General features: G+C 41.5%; 1 protein-coding gene across 1 annotated transcript; it reads left to right on the top strand.

Moving 5' to 3' along the window:
* Window positions 1-1,066: 1,066 nt before the first annotated feature.
* On the top strand, window positions 1,067-23,037 carry vwf (von Willebrand factor). Its single transcript, XM_068312032.1, has 53 exons — window positions 1,067-1,230; window positions 1,311-1,362; window positions 1,475-1,618; window positions 1,853-1,955; window positions 2,038-2,246; window positions 2,518-2,639; window positions 3,494-3,713; window positions 3,794-3,916; window positions 5,795-5,906; window positions 5,985-6,031; window positions 6,134-6,270; window positions 6,382-6,520; window positions 6,803-6,903; window positions 6,994-7,189; window positions 7,265-7,480; window positions 7,757-8,003; window positions 8,103-8,197; window positions 8,366-8,517; window positions 8,598-8,701; window positions 8,774-8,912; window positions 9,069-9,203; window positions 9,895-10,041; window positions 10,135-10,275; window positions 10,643-10,741; window positions 10,872-11,028; window positions 11,565-11,732; window positions 11,838-11,973; window positions 12,072-12,378; window positions 13,149-14,289; window positions 14,366-14,470; window positions 14,844-14,987; window positions 15,294-15,437; window positions 15,541-15,705; window positions 15,783-15,829; window positions 15,912-16,089; window positions 16,244-16,485; window positions 16,578-16,767; window positions 16,877-17,218; window positions 17,306-17,544; window positions 17,746-17,848; window positions 18,044-18,115; window positions 18,219-18,323; window positions 18,456-18,661; window positions 18,748-18,897; window positions 19,049-19,165; window positions 19,274-19,454; window positions 19,679-19,719; window positions 19,815-19,931; window positions 20,198-20,296; window positions 21,498-21,626; window positions 21,726-21,765; window positions 21,850-21,947; window positions 22,121-23,037. Exons 1-53 carry the CDS (start codon window positions 1,225-1,227, stop codon window positions 22,304-22,306), a joined length of 8,535 nt encoding a protein of 2,844 aa, XP_068168133.1. The 5' UTR covers window positions 1,067-1,224; the 3' UTR covers window positions 22,307-23,037.
* Window positions 23,038-24,806: the final 1,769 nt, after the last annotated feature.

The raw sequence follows: 24,806 nt of genomic DNA, 5'->3' as shown, positions 1-24,806 counted from the left end.
TATTTTCAAATAATACCCCACTACTATCATAGTAAAGCGAGCCAGTAGTCTGAACAGTAGCCTGTGGGTTTTCCTGCGGCAGGGCTATGACGTAATTCTCTTAGAATATAAGATGCGCGTTCACAGTTTGAATACACTGTACATGAATGAACGCGATGCACGAGTAAAACAGCACCAGCCGTCTTTTGGAGACAGTACACACCAAGTGATGATGTTCCTTTTTTTAAAAAAAACAACAACAAACATTGCATTTGCAAGTCTATCTATGGGGTGCGTTGGAATATTTTTTTGTGGTCTTCTCCAGGGGCGGTTCTAGGGTCAAACCTTTGGGCGGGGTGCCTGTAAAATAATTTTGCAGCCATGGTTGCGTGAAATTGAGTAAAAAACGCACGTAGCAGAGAATTGTGCCAAAATTCTGGCACATAAAATGTGACTAATTTCACATAATTTCGGCTCACGACTCACATTCATTAATATATATATAATGTGATTGTAAGGTAGTTATATTGTAGTGGCTATATACACAAACTATGAGAGAATGAAGGGCGTTAAAAAACATTTCTGAACAATTCTGGAACAATTTCTTACTTCTGGTCTTGTCCATATTTGGGAACCCGACGCTGCTTATCAATGTTTTATTGTCTTAATCTTTTTACCAGAAGATGTTTGAAATGTGCACTTGAGAGTGTTCATCCTTACACATTCCCAGTGTGTTTGTGTATAATTATGGCACCGCTTAGTCATGAGTTTGGCACCACCAAAGCAATGCTATTGCGTGAGATATCTCCAATAAGTGTGTTTTCCACAAGAGTTGTTTGTGTTGGCACAGATATGTGTAGACTTATCAGTCAGCCAGGCGATCAGTGGGCATATCCTGGTATTGTCCTGCTGTTGGTGTTTGATGGTGTCAGTCTGCAGGCGCAGAGCTGAGGAGTGAATGGTGTTCTGGGCTTTTTGACATAACCTGGTCAAGAGGAGGGGTCTTATGGGAAAGCCAGTCACATCTGAGTATGTTTTTGCTATAAAATAGACCTTTCAGAGTTTGAGAGTCTGTGTGCGTTGCTTCTCCGTTTGGCTTAGGGCATACATAGACCACTATGCTGTATCATTATGCCTTGACTGTTTGAGGTCCCAGAAGTTCAACATTTGGATTTTTGTATTGGATTGTGTCTGTCTTCTTTTTTTTCTTCTTTTTTTAACCTTTTTGTCATTCAGTCTGCAGCCATGAAGGTATGACTTAACAAACAGAGGGATAATGCTGGTGTAGAAGATGGTGATGATAATTTTGAGTACATTCATAATTCTTTCAGGTCTTTTTGAAGAAATATTTGTGGGGAATTTTGGTTATTCTGCATATGACTGGTGAGTGTAAATCAGGTCATGCAGTCTTTGTACTACAAACTCAAAAACTATTATAATGTGAAATATATCATATAAGACAGCAGTAAACGGCATATTTTTGTATTTTTTCCAGCTTGTGCAGCTGCTATGACAGGCAGATGCAGCCTTTTCGCACGACATCACATTCACACATTTGATGGTGTTTTATATGAGTTTCCTGGGGACTGCAGCTACCTACTGGCTGGAGACTGCAAACATAGGTCCTTTACACTGCTGGGTGAGTCACTTGAGAAAAACTCAATTCTAATGGTGTTTATTGTCTATCCAGTGCAGTTCAGTGGCTAATGTGTGGCCACTGGTATTTGACAACTATAACAGCATACTGTGATGTTTGTGTATTTCTATATCATCTATACAATATTGAGATTTAAAGACTTAATCGTTTTTAAATTGATTTCTGTCAGTCAAAGATTTGATGTAGAATTTGATGGTATTTGTGTTCAATGAACAGGTGACTTTGTTAAAGGCAGAAGAACAGGGCTTACTCTGTTTCTGGGAGATGCTTTTGAACTGTTCCTGTCTGTAGATGGACGCCTTTCTCAAGGGGACAAAAGGTTGGTAAAACAAATCATCACTCATTTGTGTAGTATTGCAGAAAAAGTACCTCATGTTTTTTGTTTTTGTTTTCTTTCATAGATTATCTCTGCCCTATGCAGCTCATTCTGTATTTGTGGGCTCAGAACTTGGCTATTACAGAATCTGGAGTGAGGAGTTTGGGTTCACAGTCACCATTGATAGTGCAGCCAACATTGCTGTGACACTAACCAAACACCATGCCAACCGCACATGTGGGCTCTGTGGCAACTTCAACTCTGTGTCAGCTGATGAGTACACTGCTCAAGAAGGTAAGCTCATTCAGGAAAATTGAGTTGAGTATTTCTAACAGAATGCACATACAGTATATAGGATGTATACATGCTCAGGAGTGAAGGTTTGGAGAGGTCATTAGTGCTGGAATCTTGGAAATGATTTGACTCACCGGCTCTCAGGAACAGGAAGAGCAGAAAGTCAGTACAGGAAAAGATAAGACATTAAAAGTAAGCAAGAGAGAATCAGTCTTGGTAGGACGAGATTAAGGTGAAATCTGTCATCTTGTTTTTTTGTGTATGTTTTCAGGATTTCTAACAGAGGATAGTTATGACTTTGCAAACTCCTGGGCTGTTAAGGGTGCCGGTCAGTCGTGTCAGCGTGTGTCAAATCCAGACCAAGCCTGTAACAGTACAAAAGAGATGTCAACGGTGAGATAACAACATAGACACACATACATGTGCTGGCATAACTATGTTAATTTTTGTGGCAGGATGTCATTATGTTTTATTTGATAGCAAATGATTACATCCTGCTTCAAAGCAGTGATGTATTGTCAGTGTTTGTGTGTTTGTCCGTTCGTTCGTTAGTTCACCAAATATCTTCGCAACTGTTACAGATACAAAGATGAAACAAAAAGCAAATGGCAAAGGGGATCAAAATGAGACGATGACCTTGACCTTGAGAAAAGTAGGTCAAGGTCAAATTTCAACTTCTGTACACTCAGGAACTCAATAAGACAGAAAGAGGAGGGACAAGGCCAGTGTGAGTAAGACCATAGATCAATGCTAGTGCTTTGATCTACCTATGCACTAGCTTTGATCTATGGTCATAGCTTGTGCATAGCTTTGATCTGCCCTGAAAGGTCAAAGCTGTGCACTTTTTAGTTACTACTTTCAGGGTACCATGACTTAAGTCGCGGGATGTTGCAATCTCTGACTGCCTTGGTTCTTGTTTGAAAATGTGCTGGAATTTCTCTCTTTTTTTGCATAACCCTTTATACACTGGGGCATAATCAGATCTGAACCTTTGATTTAAGACCATAATGTGACATTCAATTCAATATATTTTTAGTCGGGCAATCATTCAGATCATCATGATATTACCAAGAATTGTAAGAAGTGTGCTATATATATATGAATTGAATTTTACTTTGAAAATCAAGATTAATTTTCACTTTTCTTTTGAAGTCTCTCAGAAAAGTGAAATACTGTCACAGTCTACTGCAATATAGGGAACAGTTCACATATCATTTGAACTTAATTGTGCATCTGTGTTGGTCTAGATTTTGTCTGGCTGCAGTGTGTTGCAGACATCCAGTGTGTTCCTGCACTGTGCCCACCTGATCTCTCCGGAGGCCTTCTTGTCGTTGTGTCAGGAGGAGGTGTGTCATTGTGACCAGAGCAATGGGGAAGATTGCTACTGTCCAATCCTGTTGGAATACGCTCGCACATGCCAAGCACACGGGATTCTTCTTCGGGGCTGGATGGTGGAGAGCCAATGCTGTAAGACTGTCAGCGAGTGAGATGTTGCAAGCTACAGTTCTTTGACAAAAATTTAAAATAAAGTGTATGTGTGTATTCAGTCCCCAAGTGCCCAATTGGGATGTTGTACAGTGAATGCACCAAGTCCTGCTCTACAACCTGCCATAGCCTTAACATCCAGGAGGTCTGCAAGGAAGAGTGCTTGGATGGGTGCACATGCCCTGGTAACCATCCACTCACTACATCTCCCTTTTCTCTGTCACTTTTCTAGTGGTGTTTAACACTCAGTGTACCAGGATTCTGCCACTACTAGAACTACCATAGGCAGTCATTTTGACTGCTTGGACATTATTTGTATATAGTTTGGCTTATCATTAAAATATACATGAGTACACTGCTCAAGAAGGTAAGCTCATTCAGGAAAATTGAGTTGAGAATGCACATACAGTATATAGGATGTATACATGCTCAGGAGTGAAGGTTTGGAGAGGTCATTAGTGCTGGAATCTTTGAGTAAATTGGTGGAATAGGTAATTACACATCGGGACACAAAATTAAAACTATGATGATTGAATTTTTTATTTATTTAATTGACATAACACAGCTTCTTTGCAATTACACATGCAAATTTGAACTGTAAAATAAAAACAACAAATGTATCCTGGTTCAAAATAGGTCTGTGTCATCGTTAGACTTTAAAATCCAAATTTTTAACTATTATGAACATTCAATAATGCTGTGGTGGCTGCCAGCTAGCTTAAGACATTGATGTTACAATTCAAGTTTTTTTGCGTATGTATCCCAATCACTCAGTCAACACAGGTAACTTGTGCTAAGTGGGGGAAATATCACCACTGATAACTTATTTACTTCTCTTGAACTTTCAAAGGTACTAAAGGCACAGAAAACCTGCCTGATTGGTCCAGTAAATAAGAGTAGACAAGAGCTTCCTCCATCTGTAGAGGAACAAAGGGCCCTGCACATTAAAGAGGTGCTGAAATGTCACATTACAACCCTAACAGTCTATCAATGCTAACCAAGGACAAATGTCTCCATTCTAATCACAACCTCCACAGCTGTCAACGTCACAAGTGGCCATGAGGCTAAACTGGAGACTGTTACGTAGAGCACCACACCAGAAACTAGGTTGGAGGAGATGTGCTTGATCAAATGGTGAGGAAATACCCAGTGAAAGCTGCTACATGAAGATGGCCATTGGTGGTGTTTCGTAATATTCTTAACCTGGATGCCATAAATGCTTAGATCCTGTTCAATAAGTCCACCAATAAGATTATGTCACAGAGGAACCTCATAATGCGACTCGCAAAGGAACTTTGCTCAGGACACATGAAAGCAAAAGCCTGATAAATGATGGTGCAAGAGCCCCATTTAGAGCAGCAGAAGATGGAGAGGAGAAGGCAGTGCCAAGTGTAGAATGTGTAAGAAACATAAAGCAAATGATAATTGCGTCAAATGCCACCAGGTAGTGGGAGCTGCATAAGGAAGGTACAGGTTACCTGTGTTGACTGTGAGTGATTGGGAGTCATAAGCAAACCATTTTGGCATCGTAACATCAGTGTCTCCAGCTGGCTGGCAGCCATCACAGAATTATTGAATCTTCATAATAGTTAATAATTTTCATTATTAAGGTTTAATGATGATACAAACCCATTTTGAACCAGGAACCACATTTGTTTATATTTGACAGTTGGGGTTTGGATGTGTAATTGCAGAGAAGTTATGTTGTGTCAATTAAATAAATAAAACACTGAATCATTATAGTTTTCATTTAGTGTCCTGTTTTTACTTATCCCACCAATTTGTTCCTAAATATCTTTAATGATAATTCAAATTATATACAAATAATGTCCAAGCAGTCAAAATGACTGCCTATAGTAGTGTTCTAAGTAGTAATACTCTGTTCTCTTTCAGTTTTGAAATTTTAATTGTTATTCTAACAATGTTAGAATAAAATATACACACCTTTAGGAAAAGTCAGGGTCCCATTGGTACATATGTTTTTTTTTAAACCAAGTAATGACATTTCAAATGTTGAAAGCAGTTCCGGTGTTAAAGGGCATGCGCTTTTTGTTTTTTGTCAGTTGGTAAGGTTTTGGATGGTGATCGCTGTGTGGAGGTGTCTCAGTGTTCCTGTGTGCACATGGGACGACATTTCCCTCCAGGGTCTACAATTTCTCAGGACTGCAACACCTGGTCAGAGAACATTGTGAACATGGAAACATGATAAGGAAGAGAACAATGCTTTCTCATCAATTTACGTTTTTCCTGCAGTGTGTGCCGTCATGGTTCCTGGGAATGCACCAATGAAGGCTGCCCTGGTGAGACAGCTCTACAGTAGCAGACCATAAATCAGTTATACATTGTTCTGGAAAAAGTCCTGGGTGGCTCATTTCCAATATTATGTCTTTCTCTGCATGTAGGCGAGTGTTTGGTGGTTGGTCAGTCTCACTTCAAGACATTTGACAATAAATTCTTCACCTTCACTGGTCGCTGTCAGTATCTTCTGGCAAGAGATTGCACTGATAGTGAATTTTCTGTCATAATCGAGAATGTACAGGTAATAGTTTTTTTGTAATCATCACTTTATAAAACATATTTTTCGTTTTTTTGTGTGAGCCACTGCCTTCGTGTCATCTCCAGGATCCTAGTTTTTGGTTTTGTTTTTCAGTGTGCAGACGTTCAGGAGGCAGTGTGCACACGCTCAGTGACGCTCACACTGCCCTCTCTGGAGGACATGACAGTAAAACTGAAGCACGGAGGAGTTGTTTCTGTCAACGGCATGGACATCCAGACCCCAATGCACCATGGTATGTCACTTTGATATAAAATCACACCAGACCATGAAATATGTTTATTGTTATGTGTGTTTCTGCTGATTTAGTATTGTGCATAAAGTACAGTATATCAGGCTTGCAGAGACCAAATGTCTCCATTATTTGAATATCTTTGTTGATATGATTTTCTTGACATCATCTCTGATCATCTCTGTAGGACAATCTGACTTCCTAGGAAAGGTTTTATTTTTTTCTGTTGTAACCATATGTATATTGAAAAACTCTGATCAACTCCTTCAATATGATAAATGCCAGGTCACCTGCACATCCAGAGATCTGTTCGGACATCTGTGCTTGTAAAGTTTGGAGTCGACCTCCATCTGGACTGGGATGGACGGGGTCGCGTGCTTTTAAAGGTATGTACAATTTGAATGGAAGGAGGTGAAATTTTAGTGAAAACACAGAAACAATAGCAAACAGCCACACTTTGCTGTTTACTTCCCCAGCTGGGACCACGATGGGCGGGGCAGACTTGTGGTCTCTGTGGTAACTACAATGGCAACCAAGGCGATGACTTCTTGTCTGGATCTGGTCTAGTCGAGGCGGAACCACAGGCATTTGGCCAGTCCTGGAGGATCAATGGAGATTGTGAATCCAGCCACAAACATGAGGCTGATCCGTGTGCCATAAACCCTAAAAGAGGTACGTAGTCCTCCCTGCAGACACACACAGCGCTGCAAAATGTACAAAAGTAAACAATCCTCTTGCATCTTCTAGTGCATTTTGCAGAAGAGGCATGTTCAGTGATCATGACAGATGTGTTCAGTCCATGCCACTTTATGGTGAACCCGGGTCCGTTCCAACGGTTCTGTCGCTATGATGTGTGCGCATGTGTGGATGGTGAGGAGTGCCTCTGCTCAGCTCTGTCAGCCTACGCAGCCGCCTGCGCAGCCAGAGGAGTCCTGCTTAGGTGGAGGTCTCCCTCACTCTGTGGTAACTCAAACATTGAAATCACACACAGCTTTTTCTCTTCATACATGTACATAGTAGTGAAACTCAAATGTTTTATTATGTGTTACTAACAGGAAACAGTCCTGTAGAGAAAAGACAATGTCAATGATAATGTGTGCAAAGCGTAATTTTAAACAAGTCAAGATTAGGACATGCATTTTTTCTTTGTATGATGAGAATAAAGATTAATATCTTCTTTCTGATGAAAACACAGCTTAACTGAGATCATATCCCTAATCCTACTTTCAATTTTGTCAGACCTGGAGTGCGCCAAAGGTCAGGTGTACGAGGCTTGTGGGAGTGTCTGTGACCGGACGTGTCGCTCTTTGTCTGGGCTGGAGGCAGGCTGTAAGGAGGAGAGGGTCTGCGAAGAGGGCTGTTTTTGTCCAGTAGGAAAGTACCTCAGTGACTCTGGAGAATGTGTGACAGCTGACCTGTGTACCTGCCTGCACGATGGACAACTCTACCAGCCTAATGACATCTACGCAGATCACAACAGCATCTGGTTAGTGACTGCTCAGTTTTAGACACTTTTCAATTTACATGGATTACACAAATATGGTGTTTCTATGATGCACATGTTTTTCTATGCTCCTGCGTATAGCTACTGTGAAAAGGGCGCAATGCGCTGTAGCTCCCCTGAATTGAGTGGTTCGCTATCTGACCTCTTCTATGATGACGACCTGGCACTGGTCAGAGGTACAATTTCAGTTTTGTCTCTGGTCTGATTAGTCTTAGATGCCCTGTTAATTTTGCCCAACAATTAAAATCATAGTACTTCATCAAGTTTGAGCCCCTAATAATCTATAACCAAACTCTTGGGAACTGACTACTGTACATATTGCTGGTTCCTTACTGTGCTTGTAGATCGCCGGTCAGCCCAGTGCCCTCCTCCACTCATACGTACAAGCTGCAATGCTGGAGACAAAGGTCTTGAGTGTGCTAGAACCTGCCAGAATTTGGATCTTCCCTGCATTAGTATTGTCTGCATCCCTGGCTGCCTCTGCCCACCTGGCACAGTAGGTGATGTGTGTTTAACATAATACAGCACCCGACGTCAAAAACAGAGCATGCCGATTAATTAAAGCATTGATGTCAGGTACGTCACCGCAGAGACTGCATTGCACCGGAGGAGTGTCCCTGTTACCATAACAACCAGCCATATGCATCAGGACAGTCCATCTCTGTGGAATGCAACACCTGGTAAAATTATTGCTTGTACGTACAGATTTGAAGGGAATCACCTGCACTATGCTTAACGTGCTCTCGTTACAGTGTTTGTGAGAACAGGAAGTGGCACTGCACAGATAAAGTGTGCAATGGTGTGTGCCGCACAGTTGGGGAAGGGCATTACATCAGTTTTGACGGCCTCACATATTCCTTTCCTGGCCTTTGCCAGTATGTCCTGGCACAGGTAAGAGAAAAACCTAATGTTCAAGTTGGATTGTCGGGTAAATTATTGTCAAAACAGAAAAATGTGCACTTAATATGCAGCACACAAGTAATCTAACATCTAACTTCTCCTATGTTCTTCTTTCTTTTTGTCTTTCTTTTAACTGTCACGTAATAGGATATGTGCAATGGAGAAGCAGGTTCATTCAGAGTGCTGGTAGAGAATGAGGCCTGTGGAATTGTTGGACGTCGATGTGCAAAAACTGTCACAATCTTTTACCAGGAAGGGTTAATTTTAATGCAAGATGGAGAGGTGAAATTCAAATTCACACATCTTTGCTAATCAGCATAATTTGCAAATAGCATTACATTTTCTGCCTGTTTCTATAGCCATTAATGATGTGTTTGAAAATAATAGTTACACAGGCCTTTACCCGAACATTTCTACTATTAAAAGGGTCTACATCATGACACAATTAAGATGAAAGATGAAGATGAAGAGTACTTTAATAATCCAAAGCGAAATTATTTACTTCTGCTCATAGAAATAAAATCAGACATTGCACAAGAATTCAGTTAACACAAGCAGCACAGCAGTCACAATAAATAAACATAGCACATAGGGATGTACAGGTAGGACAGAAGGACATGAGATATAAACACGGCTCATAAACATAACATATAAACATAACTTAATTGACAAACACCTAAGAAATCTAACAGCAAAAAAGGAGAGTGCAGAAATTGTAAAATAAGTCCCAGATCTCAGTAGATCCCAAGCTAGTCACCCACACAGTGGGCAGGCACGTCCATCATAACATAACAATCACAAGGGGCATGGTTCCTTTTGCAAAAATTTGGAAACGAACCATAGAGGAGTAGTACTTTGTGATACATTCATGTATATAAAAATATAATTTAAAAAAAATAGGAAATAACAAACTTAAAACCCAGAACCATGTAAGTTTGTTTGTGCATTCACTGCTGCCATCTGTGACTCACAGGTGAAGATGAAGAGGCCAGTGCTGCAGGGTTCACAGGTGGAAATTTTGAGATCTGGTCAGTATTATACCGTGCTGCTGGGGAAACACATCTCTCTCACCTGGGACCGGGGGACTCGTGTCGTAGTTCACATCTCAGCAAAATACAGGGTACTGATGGATGACACGCTCGCCTTACTGTACATTGATTCTGATGTTATAATTAACATGCTCACTTTTTTGTATGGATTGTGTTGTGTGTAGGGCAGAGTGTGTGGTTTGTGTGGCAACTTTGATGGGAATGTCAACAATGACTTGATGAGCAGTAACAACCAGCTGGAGGTGGACTCGTCACACTTTGGGAACTCATGGAAAGTTATCCCCAGCTGTGCTGATGTAACAGTGGTAAAGGATTATCATCAATTATAGGGTCAATTCACTTTTGCAACATTTAGATATTACAGTGAATTGAATTCCACAGACAGACACTAGAAATGACCTCTTGTGCCTATGCAACAATTAAAAGAACCATTTAATGCAAGTTCTATAAATGTGACCAGCTGAAATGTAGCCGTAGACAGTCACATTTTATTCATCAACCATGGAAATAAGGGCTAACTGTAACAGATTTTCTACCTCAAGCAGGTCTCAGTATGTTACCAGTGGCTGCCTGCATTGTTTGAAAGCCTCCTCACAATATAAATAATGCCTTGTAAAATGATTAGTGCATGTTTTACAGAATTTTTAAAATCGCTAAATATGTACGTTGTAGGTACCGACACCTTGTGGTGACAACATTGTTAAACTGGTAACAGTGGAGCAGTCATGTCGTGTGATCACCGGTCCGCTCTTTAGGGAGTGTAACAGCCAGGTGAGTGGAATGACAGACATGCTTTGCATTCTATGCATTGTTTGGTTTACACACACACACACACACACACAAACACACGCAGGCACGCACACACACACACCCCTCTCTGCCTATCCTTGTGTGGCTGCAGGTTGATGCAGAGCCATATGTGGACATGTGTGTGGAGGCAGCGTGTTCTTGTCCATCAGTGGGCGACTGTGCGTGTTTCTGTGATGTCATCGCTGCCTATGCTCAGGCCTGTTCAGAGAGTGGTGTATCAGTCAGCTGGAGATCCAATAATCTTTGCCGTGAGTGTAAAGTATTTGTCAAAAATCAATTCAACATGGATAATTGTCTCATATTTTCCTTGATCAAAATAATGTTTTCTTATGTTTCAAAATCAGATCTATAGAAAAAGAAAAACATTTTAAGCAGTTCATTACTGCTTGAGATGTTTTGAAAAGCAGTGTTGAGACACTGAAATGAAAAGCAGTGTAGAGGCATTGCTTTTCATTTCCACTGTTCTGTTGTATTTTAACAGACTTAAAAGATTTGTAATTCTACTTTGTCGATGACACATGATTTAGTTTGATTACTGGGGGTCTAGATTCCTATTCAGATCCATTATAATCTATACTCATATATTGGATTTGATGTTCTGAAAATGTACTCTTAATTGTATTGCCGACAAATACAATACTGCACTGACTACTCCCTTTGTGAATACTTTATCCTAAAGGTCACAGATTATATTTATCTTGAAGAAAAATACTATGAGGTGTGAAGAGCCAACAACTAATACTATAGTATAAGCTAAACGAGTGATTTGAATGTTGTTTCTTAGCCTTGAGTTGTGAGGAACTGAATCCCAAGGATCCAGGTCTTGGAGAGGACCTTTGTCAGTGGAGGTATAATTCTTGTGGTCCTGCCTGTCCGATCACCTGCCAGCACCCGGATCCCCTCCATTGTCCACTTACATGTGTAGAAGGATGCCATGCCTATTGCCCCCCAGGTGTCAACAGTTTTCTCCATATAAACTAAAAATACAGTAGAGATTTCTTTTGTTACATTACTTTACAAAAGTGTGTGTGAATTTTAAGTCTACTGTTTTTCTCAGGCCAACTACTGGATGAGGTGGTCATGCGTTGTGTTGAGCCCACTCAGTGTCAGGTGTGCATTTATGAAGGCCAGAGAATCTCCCACGCTAACAAGGTCATCCTGAATCATCATGACCCGGACCATTGCAGGATATGGTAATATTGACTCACACACTGGATATTTTTTTGTTTCTAATTAATGTTCTGCAGTATTATTAACACATTTTAAGACCCTTTGTTTTTCTCTTCTAAAGTCACTGTGAAAACAACACCCTGAACTGTGAAGTTTGTACCCCCTTCACTGTTAATACTCCTACACCATTGCCCCCCTATTCCACCCTTTCGACCATACCCTTCACAACTGTGATGCCAGAGGACACGTGTGACCGCGCCATGGACCTGGCATTCCTGTTAGATGGTTCGAAAGCCCTGAGTGAAGATGAATTTCAGGCAACCAAGGACTTTATCCTTGGAGTGGTCAATCGATTTCGTATGGGGTCAGCTCACACGAGAGCCACAGTCCTGCTTTATCACTCTGGAGTAAAAACATATGACCTGCAGGTAGAGTAATCTATTCTGTACACATGTGACACAGCAAAGTATATGTTCTCATGCGTAATAGTTGTCATGTATTGTCATGACTCAGTGTTGTCATGACTCAGTGTTGTTATGACTCAGTGTTATGACTCAGCTCATCAGCCTTGACAGAAAAAGGGAGAAATGCAGTGGAAAGGTTTTATAAATATACACCAGAATGAAACTCTGTAATCAATGTAACCAACCAACCAACAAACCAACCAACCAACCAACCAACCAACCAACCAACCAACCAACCAACCAACCAACCAACCAACCAACCAACCAACCAACCAACCAACCAAAAAGCAGACACAGGTGAAAACAACCAGTCTCTGGAGGGCCAAAGTGATGAGTGGTGGTTGGTGTATGGTGCAAAACATGAATGATTATCAGGCCAAACCAATTAAACAGAATATTGTACCAGAGGGTGCAGAAAGAGAGAGAAAGATGTGGACTGAATGCCAGGTCTCATCCATTATACATTGGAAACTGCAAAAAATATTTAACTACATAGTTGAGTTGAAACGGAATTTTACATTTTGAGACATATTTTCCAGAACTTGGGAATTCCCAAAATGGGAATACAGAGTTCGCCATCACAAGGTGTTCCTAGTTGTACTCATTATTTCATGAGTTACCAGCAGGTCATACTAAAGAATGAGGGCTTTCACAGTAGAATAATACTTCACCTTTCAAACTGAGCTCAGACACAAAGTAAATGTGTTTACACTTCTCTCTATCTATGTCTGTAGGTTCAGAAGTGGTTGTTTAAGAAGACTGTGCGTGAGCTGCATTACACCGGAGGAGATGCGGCCTTCTTGGACGAAGCAGTCAAGTATCTGGTTATTAACATCTATGACAAGAACAAGCGTGAGCATGCGGGCCGGGTTGCCATCATCTTGACTGCTAGTGCAAACCCTCGCCCTGTCCGTGCCCTCACAAAGATGCTCCGCAAGAAATCCATTACCACCTTGACGGTGGCATTGGGTCCTGGGGTTAACATGGGGCAGATTAATGATATCAACAAAGTCAACCCAGAAAACAGGGCATATGTGCTCAGCAGCACAGGTGAGTTGTCTGATCGTCTGTTAGAGCTGACAGATCACCTGTGTACCTTGGGAATGGAGCCAGAGGTGCCCAAACCTCCAACACCACGGTCCACTCCTAAAGCTCACCAGGGCACAACTATGATGACATTGGCTCCTCTGGAACCCAACCTCACACAACTTCCCAATGTCCCTACACCCACCCCACCCTCTGGTTTGTCTACACCATCTCCCACCTCTTCAATTAAAGATGTGACGTTCATTCTGGAAGGCTCTGACTCAGTTGGTGAGGAAAACTTTAAAAAGTCGCTTCTGTTCTTAGAGGAGGTTATTTCACAGCTGAGGGAGGAAGAGGAGATAATTCGTATCACCGTGATCCAGTACTCGGTGACAGTCACTGTGGAGATCAGTCGGTTGCAGCTAAGGCGGCAGAAGTCTCTGCTGCTGCGCAAGCTGAGGGAGATCCGTTGGAGGGGTGGCAATAAGACTAACACGGGCACAGCTATCAATATGTTTCATGAAATAACTACGGTTCCACCGTCACGTGGCCCTACCCCTCCACAGTTGGTTTTTCTAGTGACAGAAAACCCCCCTACTGACACAGTGACGCGCCCGTCATCTACAAACACCTATACACATGTGTATCCCATTGGCGTAGGACAGAAAGTGCACGAGTTTGATTTGCTGCCATTTAGCTCCCCTCAACGCCCTCTGATGGTCGATGAGTACAATCGTCTGACAACTCTTGTCCACCGTGTTGTCAACATCACACGCAACACAGTCAGGCCCCGATTTCCTGTACTGCCACACCTGGCCACTCCAACTCCCCCCAGCCTGCCGCCCTCAGGTATAACGTAATGTCAATCATTCAATTCAGACAGAGTTTTTAGCCAATAATAAAATTTTGACATACTTTTGCACAGTCCCATGTAAGACGCCTGTGGATGTGATGTTCCTGTTGAAGGCCGGAGAGCAGATTGAGGACATGAAGACATTTGTCAAAGCTTTCATCAACAGTGTGGACATCGGTAGGTGGGATCTGCATTAAATTGCATTCATGAGCTACACTGCATTTCACTGATATGGATCACTGTCATAACTTCCACTTTTAGTTATTTTGCCTTTTGTAATTGTTTTTCAAAATACTAAAAACATGATTTTTTTAATTCAAATGATTAACTTTAATTTTGATTTTGCCACTAGTTTAAAAAAATTGTCAGTACTATGGAAGTAATAATTATAATAAGCAAGCACCTTTAAATAAGCAGTGGAGAAATTTAATTTCAGTGGGACTGATTTTTAGGACTCTAACAAAACTATAATTTGTACATTTGTGATTTTTGTGATTCTGGCTCTCATCCCCTGTATTTTTATGAAGGTATAATGTCTTTATGTGTGCAGGGCGGAATGGCACTCAGGTAAGTGTGGTTCAATATGGAGACATCAACACAGCAGAGATAACCTGGAAGGAGGAACAGAGCAAATCCCATCTGCTCACCATGTTGAAGCAGATACCACGCAGGATGTCTGCTGCCTCTGCACTAGGTAGTGGATGCAAAAACTAACATTTCAAAACTTGGCAAGAATGATATTGACTTTGGAAAATCACAAGTGTTCAAAGTATACTCATATTCTGTATCAGTTACTGAATTTTCTTTTCTTTGTCAGAAGAAAAAACTTCTAGTATGGCGTGTTTGCATCAATTTGTCAAACTTGATATCACATGTTCTCCCTTGTGACTTCTGCACACAGCCACATTACAGAATTGATGTTGGAAGGACACATTGTAAATTCCTTCCATAGTAGTATTTAAGCAGACATACACACATTTACAGCTCCTTCTACTTCCAGGCTCTGCGTTAAGGTTTGCTGTCCAAGCGGCTGTCTCCCCGGTCAGTGGGGGAAGAGTTGGTGTGGCCAAGGCTGTGGTGATGCTGGTGAATGACATATCAACTGATGATGTCAACGAGGCAGCATATGAGGCAGTGGTAGCTGGTAATTAAGTCACCAATGTCAAGATCAAATTTGGATCTGTCAGGACACTGTTGATGTGCTTCATCTGTCTGGTTTAGTTTAATCCTTTAAGTTTCTTCCTCAGGTGTATCAGTATTCCCTATCGGAGTAGGACCAAACTATGACAGGAGTGAGCTTAGTGTGATTGGCCGCCATGGCAACCAAGACAACACTCTTCACTTGGACAGCATGGATCAATTACTGATGCTGCTGACTCTGGATCATAGTTATGCAGAGAGAATATGCAGAGGTGTCTGCTGACACACATACATCTTTCTGGATAAAGAGCATTAATTAGATGTACTGAGTTTTTGCTGTGGTTTGCAGCTGGTCCTCCGGGATTGTGTGTTGATGATAATGGAAATGAGAGAAAGGTGAGTAATGCCTTCTGAATAAAGCGATAAAAAAGCTTTTAAGCTATCAACAGCTGTGTGTCTGTATTTTAATGTGATTCAGCCTGGCGAGTCATGGCTGCTGGAGGACGGCTGCCACTCTCTCCTGTGCCACCCCAGTGGGGCAGTGACTGTACAGAACCACAAAGTCAGCTGTGACCGACTAGAACCACCAGCCTGCAGCAACAACATACCGCCTGTCCGCGTTACAGAGACCTGTGGCTGCCACTGGGAGTGTCCCTGTAAGCAGAACCAAACAGCATCTGAAGGGTTTAGCAGTGCATTTAACTCTGTCAATATTTATACTGAGTACACATCGCTTCTCAGTACAAGTAACACTGAAGGGGTTTGCCATTAACGGATTACATGTTTCTGCTTTTTGGTGTGTATTCACAGGTATGTGCATGGGCAGCTCTACAAACCATGTTGTTAGATTTGACAGCTTAGCGCTTAGCCTGAATAGGGATGGATTGTGCACCTACACACTCCTCACCGTCAGCAGAGGCACTGGCGAGGAGTCAGAGGTCAAACTCTACACTGGTCCTTGTCAGGACTCAGCAAATTTCAACCATATCTGCATGAAAGCCATGGAGGTGATCCATGGGAAGCATACGCTGCTTCTGAGGGATGACATGACGGTAAACCTTGTGTTTTATACCTGTTCTAAAACTGGTCTTTATAAATTAGTCTCTAATGTTGTATTTAAAACTCGTGTGTCTATTTTCACTAGGCAGTGGTCGATCAGGAAGAACGATCACTTCCGTGGCGGTATGCTGGCATGGAGCTGGTGCGTTATGGAGGAGTGATGCTTCAGCTTAAGTCTGATCACGGCTACGTCCTCACTTTCACTCCTCAAAGCAATGAGTTTACCATCACACTGCCAAACTCCTCAACCGCTGGTCACAGTGCTGGACTCTGTGGTAACATATTTTTTCATATACTGTAGTCATCAACCCTGTTGTATTTCCTTAAATTGCAACTGTAACACTCCTTCACCTGTCTTCCATTCTCTCTGTGTCTTTTGTCCAGGTGCTTGTGGGGAAGAGAAATTTAACAACCTTTTATTACGTGATGGCAACTTGACGACTGACCAGTCAGAGTTTGTCTCAGACTGGACAACATCTATAGACGGTGGTGTGTGCCTACTGAAACAGAGGCAAGTGTGTATGCTTGGAGCAAAGATGGGGTGTCAAGCTCTACATTCCCAAGTGTTCGAACCATGTCACAGTCACATTCCTGTCGAGGTGTTTCTTGCCAAGTGTGAAGAGCAGGCATGTAAGGAGTCAGATGTGTGTGAGATCATTTCTACGTACGCACACTTCTGCCGACAAAAAGGTGTGTGCGTGGACTGGAGGAGCCCCCATCTCTGCCGTAAGTGATTTTTTTTATGTTTGTGTTTTCCAGTTTACTTGATGAAATGGATTCATTTCAACAGCAGGCCTAATCTGTGTTTTACAGCATTACAGTGTCCCAGCTCCATGGAGTATGATGCATGTCGGACAGGGTGTGTAGAGGACTGTGGAAGCTTGAAAACGTTGCGTGGTGACTGGTCTGTTGCCAGGGGTAACGAATCATCCTGCATGGACACACCGACTGAGGGCTGTTTCTGCACAGCTGGAACAGTGTTGCATCATGGACATTGTGTGTCACCAGAAGCATGTCAGAAGTGCGTCGATCACCAGGGACATTCATATGCGGTGAGACGTATGAGAATTTGATAAAGATAATAAAGTGCAGTAAATATCAAATGTGTTAATTACAAAGACTTTAACAGAAGAGGATGGGGATATTTTGATGTGCTCACACATTTTAGTGTGCTGTGAGCGCCCTCTAGTGCTTATGTACATTACAACTCAACACTGCAATAAAAATGAACGCCGTTTCATTTGTTTGCACAGTACATGCAGAGTTGGGTACCAGATGAGAATCCATGTTTGATTTGCATGTGCTTGGACCAACAACGCATCAACTGCACGGCTCGACCCTGCAATGACAACAAAGGCAGGCACCCTTTCTGACAATACTACTTTCTTTTTCTGACTGAAAAAATTAAAAGATAATACTAGCAACTGTTGCTGTACATTCAGGATTTTGATAATGAGTCACCTGTGTGTGTGTGTGTGTGTGTGTGTGTGTGTGTGTGTGTGTGTGCGTGCGTGCGTGCGTGCGTGCGTGTGTGTTTATGTGTGTGTGTAGCTCTGCCGTGTGGACCCTGTGAGATCCAGAGGGAAAGAAAAGGGTCAAAGTGCTGTCCAGAGTTTGAGTGTGGTATGTGCTATTATTGTGTTGTGATCTTCGGACCCCTCATTTAAAGATCTGTCAGTGTTCAGTTGCAGCAGTGTGTCTGTGGTCTCACTCTTTGTCCTTTCAGTGTGTGATCTGGTGAGTTGTGACCTGCCTGAAGTGCCACAATGTGCGGATGGTCAGACAGTTGTCCTGAAAAACCCAGGGGAATGTCAGCCTATTCATGAGTGTGGTATGACATCTGCACATCATCTGTCATGTTCTAGCTTTGCTATGCTCTGGCACACATGCACACATAAAATAATGAACAGCATACATTTATGTGATTTCTTTCACATTTTTCTCTTCTCTTCTTTACCCTCAGTTTGTAAAAAAGAAGAGTGTCCCCCACAGAATCCCACAGATTGCCCTGCACATCGCCAACTATATGTGAAAAAGACTAAGTGCTGTGATGTGTATGAATGTATGTGCAATTGCCATAATGACACCCACAGCTGCCCTACTGGGTTCATCACCTCCTCCTATACCAATGATTGTGGCTGCACAGAAACCAGCTGCCTGCCAGACAAGGTCAATTTGAGTTTGGAGCACCAGTTTGTACTTTATGTCCCATTACTGGTTAAACTATCCTGTTTTATCATTGCTGATGTCTCCAGGTGTGTGTGGTTGGTGGTGTGGTTCACCCAGTGGGCAGTGAATGGGACGAAGGGTGCAAGAAGTGCAGTTGCACCCAGCTGCAGGACAAAGACACATCGCTCCACATTGCTCAGTGCATCCCACCTGTGTGTGATCGAAGCTGTCCTCTGGTATAACACACACACACACACACACACACACACACACACACACACACACACACACACACACACACACACACACACACACCAAATATCCTTGAATTAGTCCTGTAATATATACAGTATCTTATATCTTACATATTTTTAAAATGCCCCTCAGGGCTCTACATACATGACATCAAAAGAAGAGTGCTGTGGGAAGTGCACACCAGTCCACTGTGTGGAGTCAGCGGGACAAATGCGAGGGGACTCACTGACTGGGGGAAAACTTAGACAGGTGTGTTTATAGATATAAAATTATAAATTAAACTTTTAATAATGAGCTTGTGTTGTTGTTGCAGCTTGTTCTCTTTTCTTCATGATTAAAATTTCCATCATTAAAAAGGTGGGGGAGGTATGGCAGTCTCCTCAAGACAAATGTATCTTAAAACAATGTATGAAAGTGAAGGACGAGGTCTTCATTTCCACAACAAATGTCAGTTGCTCTGCTATGACTACTCCAACCTGTCCACTGGGAACAGAGTTACGCTGCGACATCCAGGATTGCTGCCCCCTTTGCCACTGCAGTAAGCACACTTAGATATGCAGTTACACACTTATGGATATAGCAAGAAAATACAGACTTTATAGTTGACTGAAATGATAATTTATTTAGTTGCAGTTGCTGGAAAGTTCCAGCAGATGTCTATCTTATAGTTATTTTCTCTCCCTTTTTGAGTTATGCTAAGGCAGCTTGAGGTTAGATATCCTCTTTAATGAGTAATAATAATTTCTACTTTCCCTTTTCCAGCTCCTGTCAATGCCTGTGTCCTCAACAACACTCTTATAGGTGTAAGTTATGCATGAATACAGCAGCTTTCTTTCATTTTACAGCCATGTGAATGATGCCTTCAGAGCTCCATCTTAAGCTGCATGTGTCTGTACAGGCAGGAGAAAGGCTGATGGTGGATGTGTGTACACACTGTGACTGTACCGTGGAGGAGGGGGCTGTGAGAAAATACAAACTGTCCTGCAAGAGAATCAGTTGTCCCACTTGCCCCATGGTAACCATTATTATTATATTATTATTATTGTTGTTATTATTAGTCATCATTCTCATCCTACTAACAGGTAAATTCAGTAATCGCTCATTTTCATCAAATACTATCTCATCGACTGACTGCATTCTTTCCTTGATCATCAATATATTCTGATCACATTTATTTGTCATGCATAAAGGTAAATAATTAAGCATTCATCAAAATTTTTGTATGCACATTAATGACCTTTCTATATGAACTAACAGGCTGCACTTACCTGATGTTTTCAGGGATACACTCTGCAGAAGGAGGAGGATGCTTGCTGTGGTCGATGCGTTCCTACAGCTTGTTTCATACAAAAGCCAGATGGAAAACTGATCAGTCTGGAAGTAAGCGCCTCTCAGACAATGCCTGGTCATTTCACAAAAGCTATTATATTAAAATGTCAAACTTTTATATAAAAACTATGATACTATACTATACTATACTATACTATACTATACTATACTATACTATACTATACTATACTATACTATACTATACTATACTATACTATACTATTGGTATTATTGGTATAATATTGTATTATTATACAGTATAGAATTTTTAATTATCTTCTCATGTATATACGACTACTGTTTTATAGTATTATACTTAATACTTTTTCTAAATTTGCGACCTGGCTCTGGGTAATGAGCTGATGATGACAGGAATTATAGTCTGACGATGTATACAATTCTTTATTGTAATGTGTAATACTTCAGTATACTGCAATACTATATCATAAAAACAAAAAGGCTCTGCTTCTGATACTACACTTAACTATTCTTTGCTATAACAGAGTATAATTTACAATACTATATTAATCTGTCAAACTCTTTTCTGCTATAATTTACAAAGAAATTCTTTAGTATCTGTACTTTATTATAATTTACTACTGCCTAATACTACTATTTCTACACAATACATTTCTGTGTCAGCTACAGTATATTGTACAAACAGTCTTCAAGCTGACGGCACGGTGGCACAGTGGTTAGCGCTGCCGCCTCACAACACAGTGGACCCAGGTTTGAGTCCCGCTCTGTGTGGAGTTTGCATGCTCTCCCCGTGTCAGCGTGGGTTCCCTCCGGGTTCTCCGGCTTCCTCCCACCTCCAAAAGTATTGATTGGCCGTTCCAAAATGCCCGTAGGAATGAGTGTGTGTGTGCATGGTTGTCTGTCTTTGTGTGTGGCTCCGCGGTGCACTGGCGTCGTGCCCGGAGTGTCCCCCGCCTCACGCCTATGCAGCCGAGATAGGCTCCGGCTCCCCGTGACCCGCTGCGGCGGATATAGCGGTGGTGATCTGAAAATGACTGACTGACAGTCTTCAAGCTGGCCTAATACTGTATATTTTATTTTCTGTTATGAATGTTATGTTTGTCTTCATGTGTTTAATTCAATCAAACAAAAATAAAATAACATGGGTTCGGCTCCAGCAATGCCCGTGACCCACCGTAACTTGAACAAGCGGTAGACGATTCAATGAATGAATAAATATTAGCACTTTGGGTATAAATAACAAAATTCTTCATGTGTGCCTCTCCCCCTCAAGGTGAATGCAACTAGCCAGGATGGTTGTTACTTATATACTTGTGGTGTAAACAGTAAAGGAGATCTCGTCCTGCAGACCAGGGTCACCACCTGCCCTCCTTTTAACCGCCAAGCTTGCCTGGACCAGGGGGTACAGCCATCACACAACATGCCCTCCCTCTATCCTAAAGTATTCCCACACCAACCTACATCTATAAGTTATATATTAAAACTTTGTTTTTCCCCTCAGGGAAAAGTGAGCCAGATTGGAACTACCTGCTGTGAGCTTTGTAAGTAGAACTGTAACCATCTGAAAGACTTTTAAAAAAACATTCTGATGCTTTGATTGTAAAAAGATGTGTGCACATGTGAAGGTACAGAACCAGAATGTCGGAGGACAGCAGGAACTCTGAACTTCATCAAAGTGGATGACTGCCAGTCAGACCACCAGATAGAATTGCACTATTGTGAAGTAAGAGGCTACACACACTCACACACATTTTTTAAGAATCGAAAATCTTTTCCCGCTAAGATTAGCCTCTAAAGTTCAGTGAAATTACTGTATAACACTGTGCCTGACTGTGCAAATCTTTCTCTCTCACCTCTGGTGCTGTCCATCTCTCTATCTGTCCATATGTTTGTCAGGGCAAATGTCACAGTAAGTCGATGTACTCCTTGGAGAGAGCTGCTGTGGAACAGGCCTGTGTGTGTTGTTCTGCTGTGGAGACAGAGCCTGTCAGTGTTCCCATCATGTGTGCCAACGGCACTCGTGGCCACCATACTGTCCTGTCTGTCACTGCATGCGAGTGTCTGTCCAAACACTGCACCTAGGCTGAGGCACTTATGAGCTGTACAGAGGCTATGATTGTATCCAAGTAAAACATAACTATGTAAATTACTGAATTACATGAGTCATGAATTAAAAAAAAAAATTCATGACTTCAGTGATAGCCACTGAAGTACTGAAATACAGTACTTGACTCATCAGCTTCATTACTAATTACTTTGTTGACTAACAATTCACGCACAACAGAAGTTATGTATACAACCTCCTAAACTTACACATAAATACATCACTAACAATATAATATTAAAAGTGATCATTCTGTACAGTGAGTTCTTCTATTTGTAATGTCATTCTGTGGAGTAATCAAAGAGGCAGTTCTAGGATCAGACTTTTGGCGGGCTCAGCTCCTGGGGTTGGACAGATGTTTATGAGTGCAGAATTCTTTTGTTGTCATAACTACCTAAGGTAGGCTAAAAACACAGAGAATTGTGTCAGAACATCTGACAAATATCACAATATTCCAGAGAGAAATTGTTCACCATTTCATCATACTCATCATTTGTGTAGCACTGTAGATGTTACAGAAAAGCTAAAGAAAATCTCTAGACTCAGACCAGCAGTTATTATTAAACAGAGGAGGCAATGACTAGTGACAAATGGGTGGAAATAAACTGTCAGCATGTTTTTATGGAATTAGTTATTAAGAAGACACAGACAAAACAACACAATATGACATTAATGCAGACACAATAATATTAAACTCATAATAAATCTATTGACTGTGTGTTTGGCTCAATCAATGCTATTTAGCTTTCAGATCTATGTTCTATTTTAGGATCCTCTGTTTCTTATGTAAGTTATTTTTATTTTAATTGACTAATATTCCAATTGTGAACCTCAAGTAGTCACAAAGGATACCACAGTAAAACATCATTAGTAAACAATTAGACTGGTACACAATCAACTGAAAGCAATTATTAATAAAGTAAAAGTAATCAGGTCTTTTGTTAACTCTTCTCTGGACAAACAACTTCAACTGTGTCGCTGACATGTTGAAGGGGGATCTAGTTCTAGTTCCAAGTGCTTTTATCTTGTATGAAACACACCGTATACCGTTTTCTAGTTGTGGACTCCAACATTCACAAACTGCTCCTGTCTGAGATTTTTTTTTTTTTGTAGCCAAACACTCTGCAAGTATAACAGAAAGCACCCTTGTTCTAGGTGAGTCCTCTAAACACCTACAACTCTGGAACCATTTTGTTTGTAAGGCTCTTTTTTCGTGAATTAAACTGATGTTGTTGATAATGAGAAGTTTCAACTGATTAAGACCCTTGTCTTCTCTAAATCAAAACAAGTATCTTCAGGTCCTGCTGCTTTAGTAAGGTGCTCTCTCTCTCTCTCTCTCTCTTCTTCATTTGTCTCACCTGTCTGCTTCATCTTCTCTTTTTTCTTGTTCTGTATTGTGGAAACAAACAAACAATATACAGTATAACGTTTTAATGATACAAAATTTACTATAAACAAGCTTTAGATAGGCTCTGAAAGGGTCTAAAACCACATGCGATTGTTTATGTTATATTTTCGATTTAAGCACAGTATATAATTTTAACATTCACTGCATCGCTGGATGCATTGCTGGATGTTAACTGAGAGTTGATACTGGATAATTCAAAGCGTGATGAGTAAACAGTCCTAAGGTATTCAATTTAATATTGAAAAGACTGATTTAAGCAGAGATTACGGAGGGTGGTTTTATGTGGTGTGGATGTGGTATGAGTGAATGCTGGGGAGTGGTGGTGAAGGTGTTCCGTTCTGTGCCACCTGCGGGCACTGGCTGGGGGGCGGAGGAGATGGCAGGAAAAGGTGGAAGAGGAAAAAGCGGGAAGGAGAATCTGATTGTGGGAGAAGATATAGATTGGACGGACTGGTCCTCAGGGCAGCGTGGTTTATGTTGTCCCTGCAAGAGTAACGTTGAGGCAACAATTAATCTTTCGGTGGGCAAGTAGCTCATTGATTTGTGGACCACGTTAACAGCGAGAGAAGTAAACACCGGGTCCCGGTGTGTCAGCCTGGATCACCGGAGCGAGAGGTGGACTGGCCGGGCGACCCTCGCATCTACTAGACGTCAGCTTGGAGGAAGTTGTCGCGGAGAGACTGTTTCCCTTCACGGTGGACGTTGGACACGTTTGGCGCAAGTACTGTAGGTCGGAGTTGATCCTACAGTGTCTACTAGAAACTGGGAGTTGTACTGTAATTGTCGGACTCTACTCAGGACCGCGTCATCGCCGTCATCTTTTCAAGTCCATCTCAATGTCATGATACATTTTATGGGTTAAGTTCAACTGATATATTCGCAAATATAATTTAATTGCATTATTTGAGTACACCTCAATTTTTGGAGGAGTCCGCATCTTATGGTCATTTTGATGTTAAGGGTAATAAATAGTTAGGGAGAGAGATAGGGGGATCAGTGGTGAGTATTTGAGGAAATATTTGAGTAGATTATATAATTTAGCAAGTAATTCATGTATACAATTCATGGTT

This window comes from Antennarius striatus, chromosome 4 (genome assembly GCF_040054535.1).
Source record: "Antennarius striatus isolate MH-2024 chromosome 4, ASM4005453v1, whole genome shotgun sequence".
NCBI lineage: Eukaryota > Metazoa > Chordata > Actinopteri > Lophiiformes > Antennariidae > Antennarius > Antennarius striatus.
Note: the sequence above shows the minus strand (reverse complement) of the source record. Positions and strands in the feature narration are given on the sequence as shown.

Coding starts and splice junctions, on each gene's coding strand:
- vwf (XM_068312032.1), top strand. Junction 11,974..12,071: donor CCGGACCATTGCAGGATATG/GTAATATTGACT, acceptor TCTCTTCTAAAG/TCACTGTGAAAACAACACCC. Junction 15,706..15,782: donor TGCAGAGAGAATATGCAGAG/GTGTCTGCTGAC, acceptor TGTGGTTTGCAG/CTGGTCCTCCGGGATTGTGT.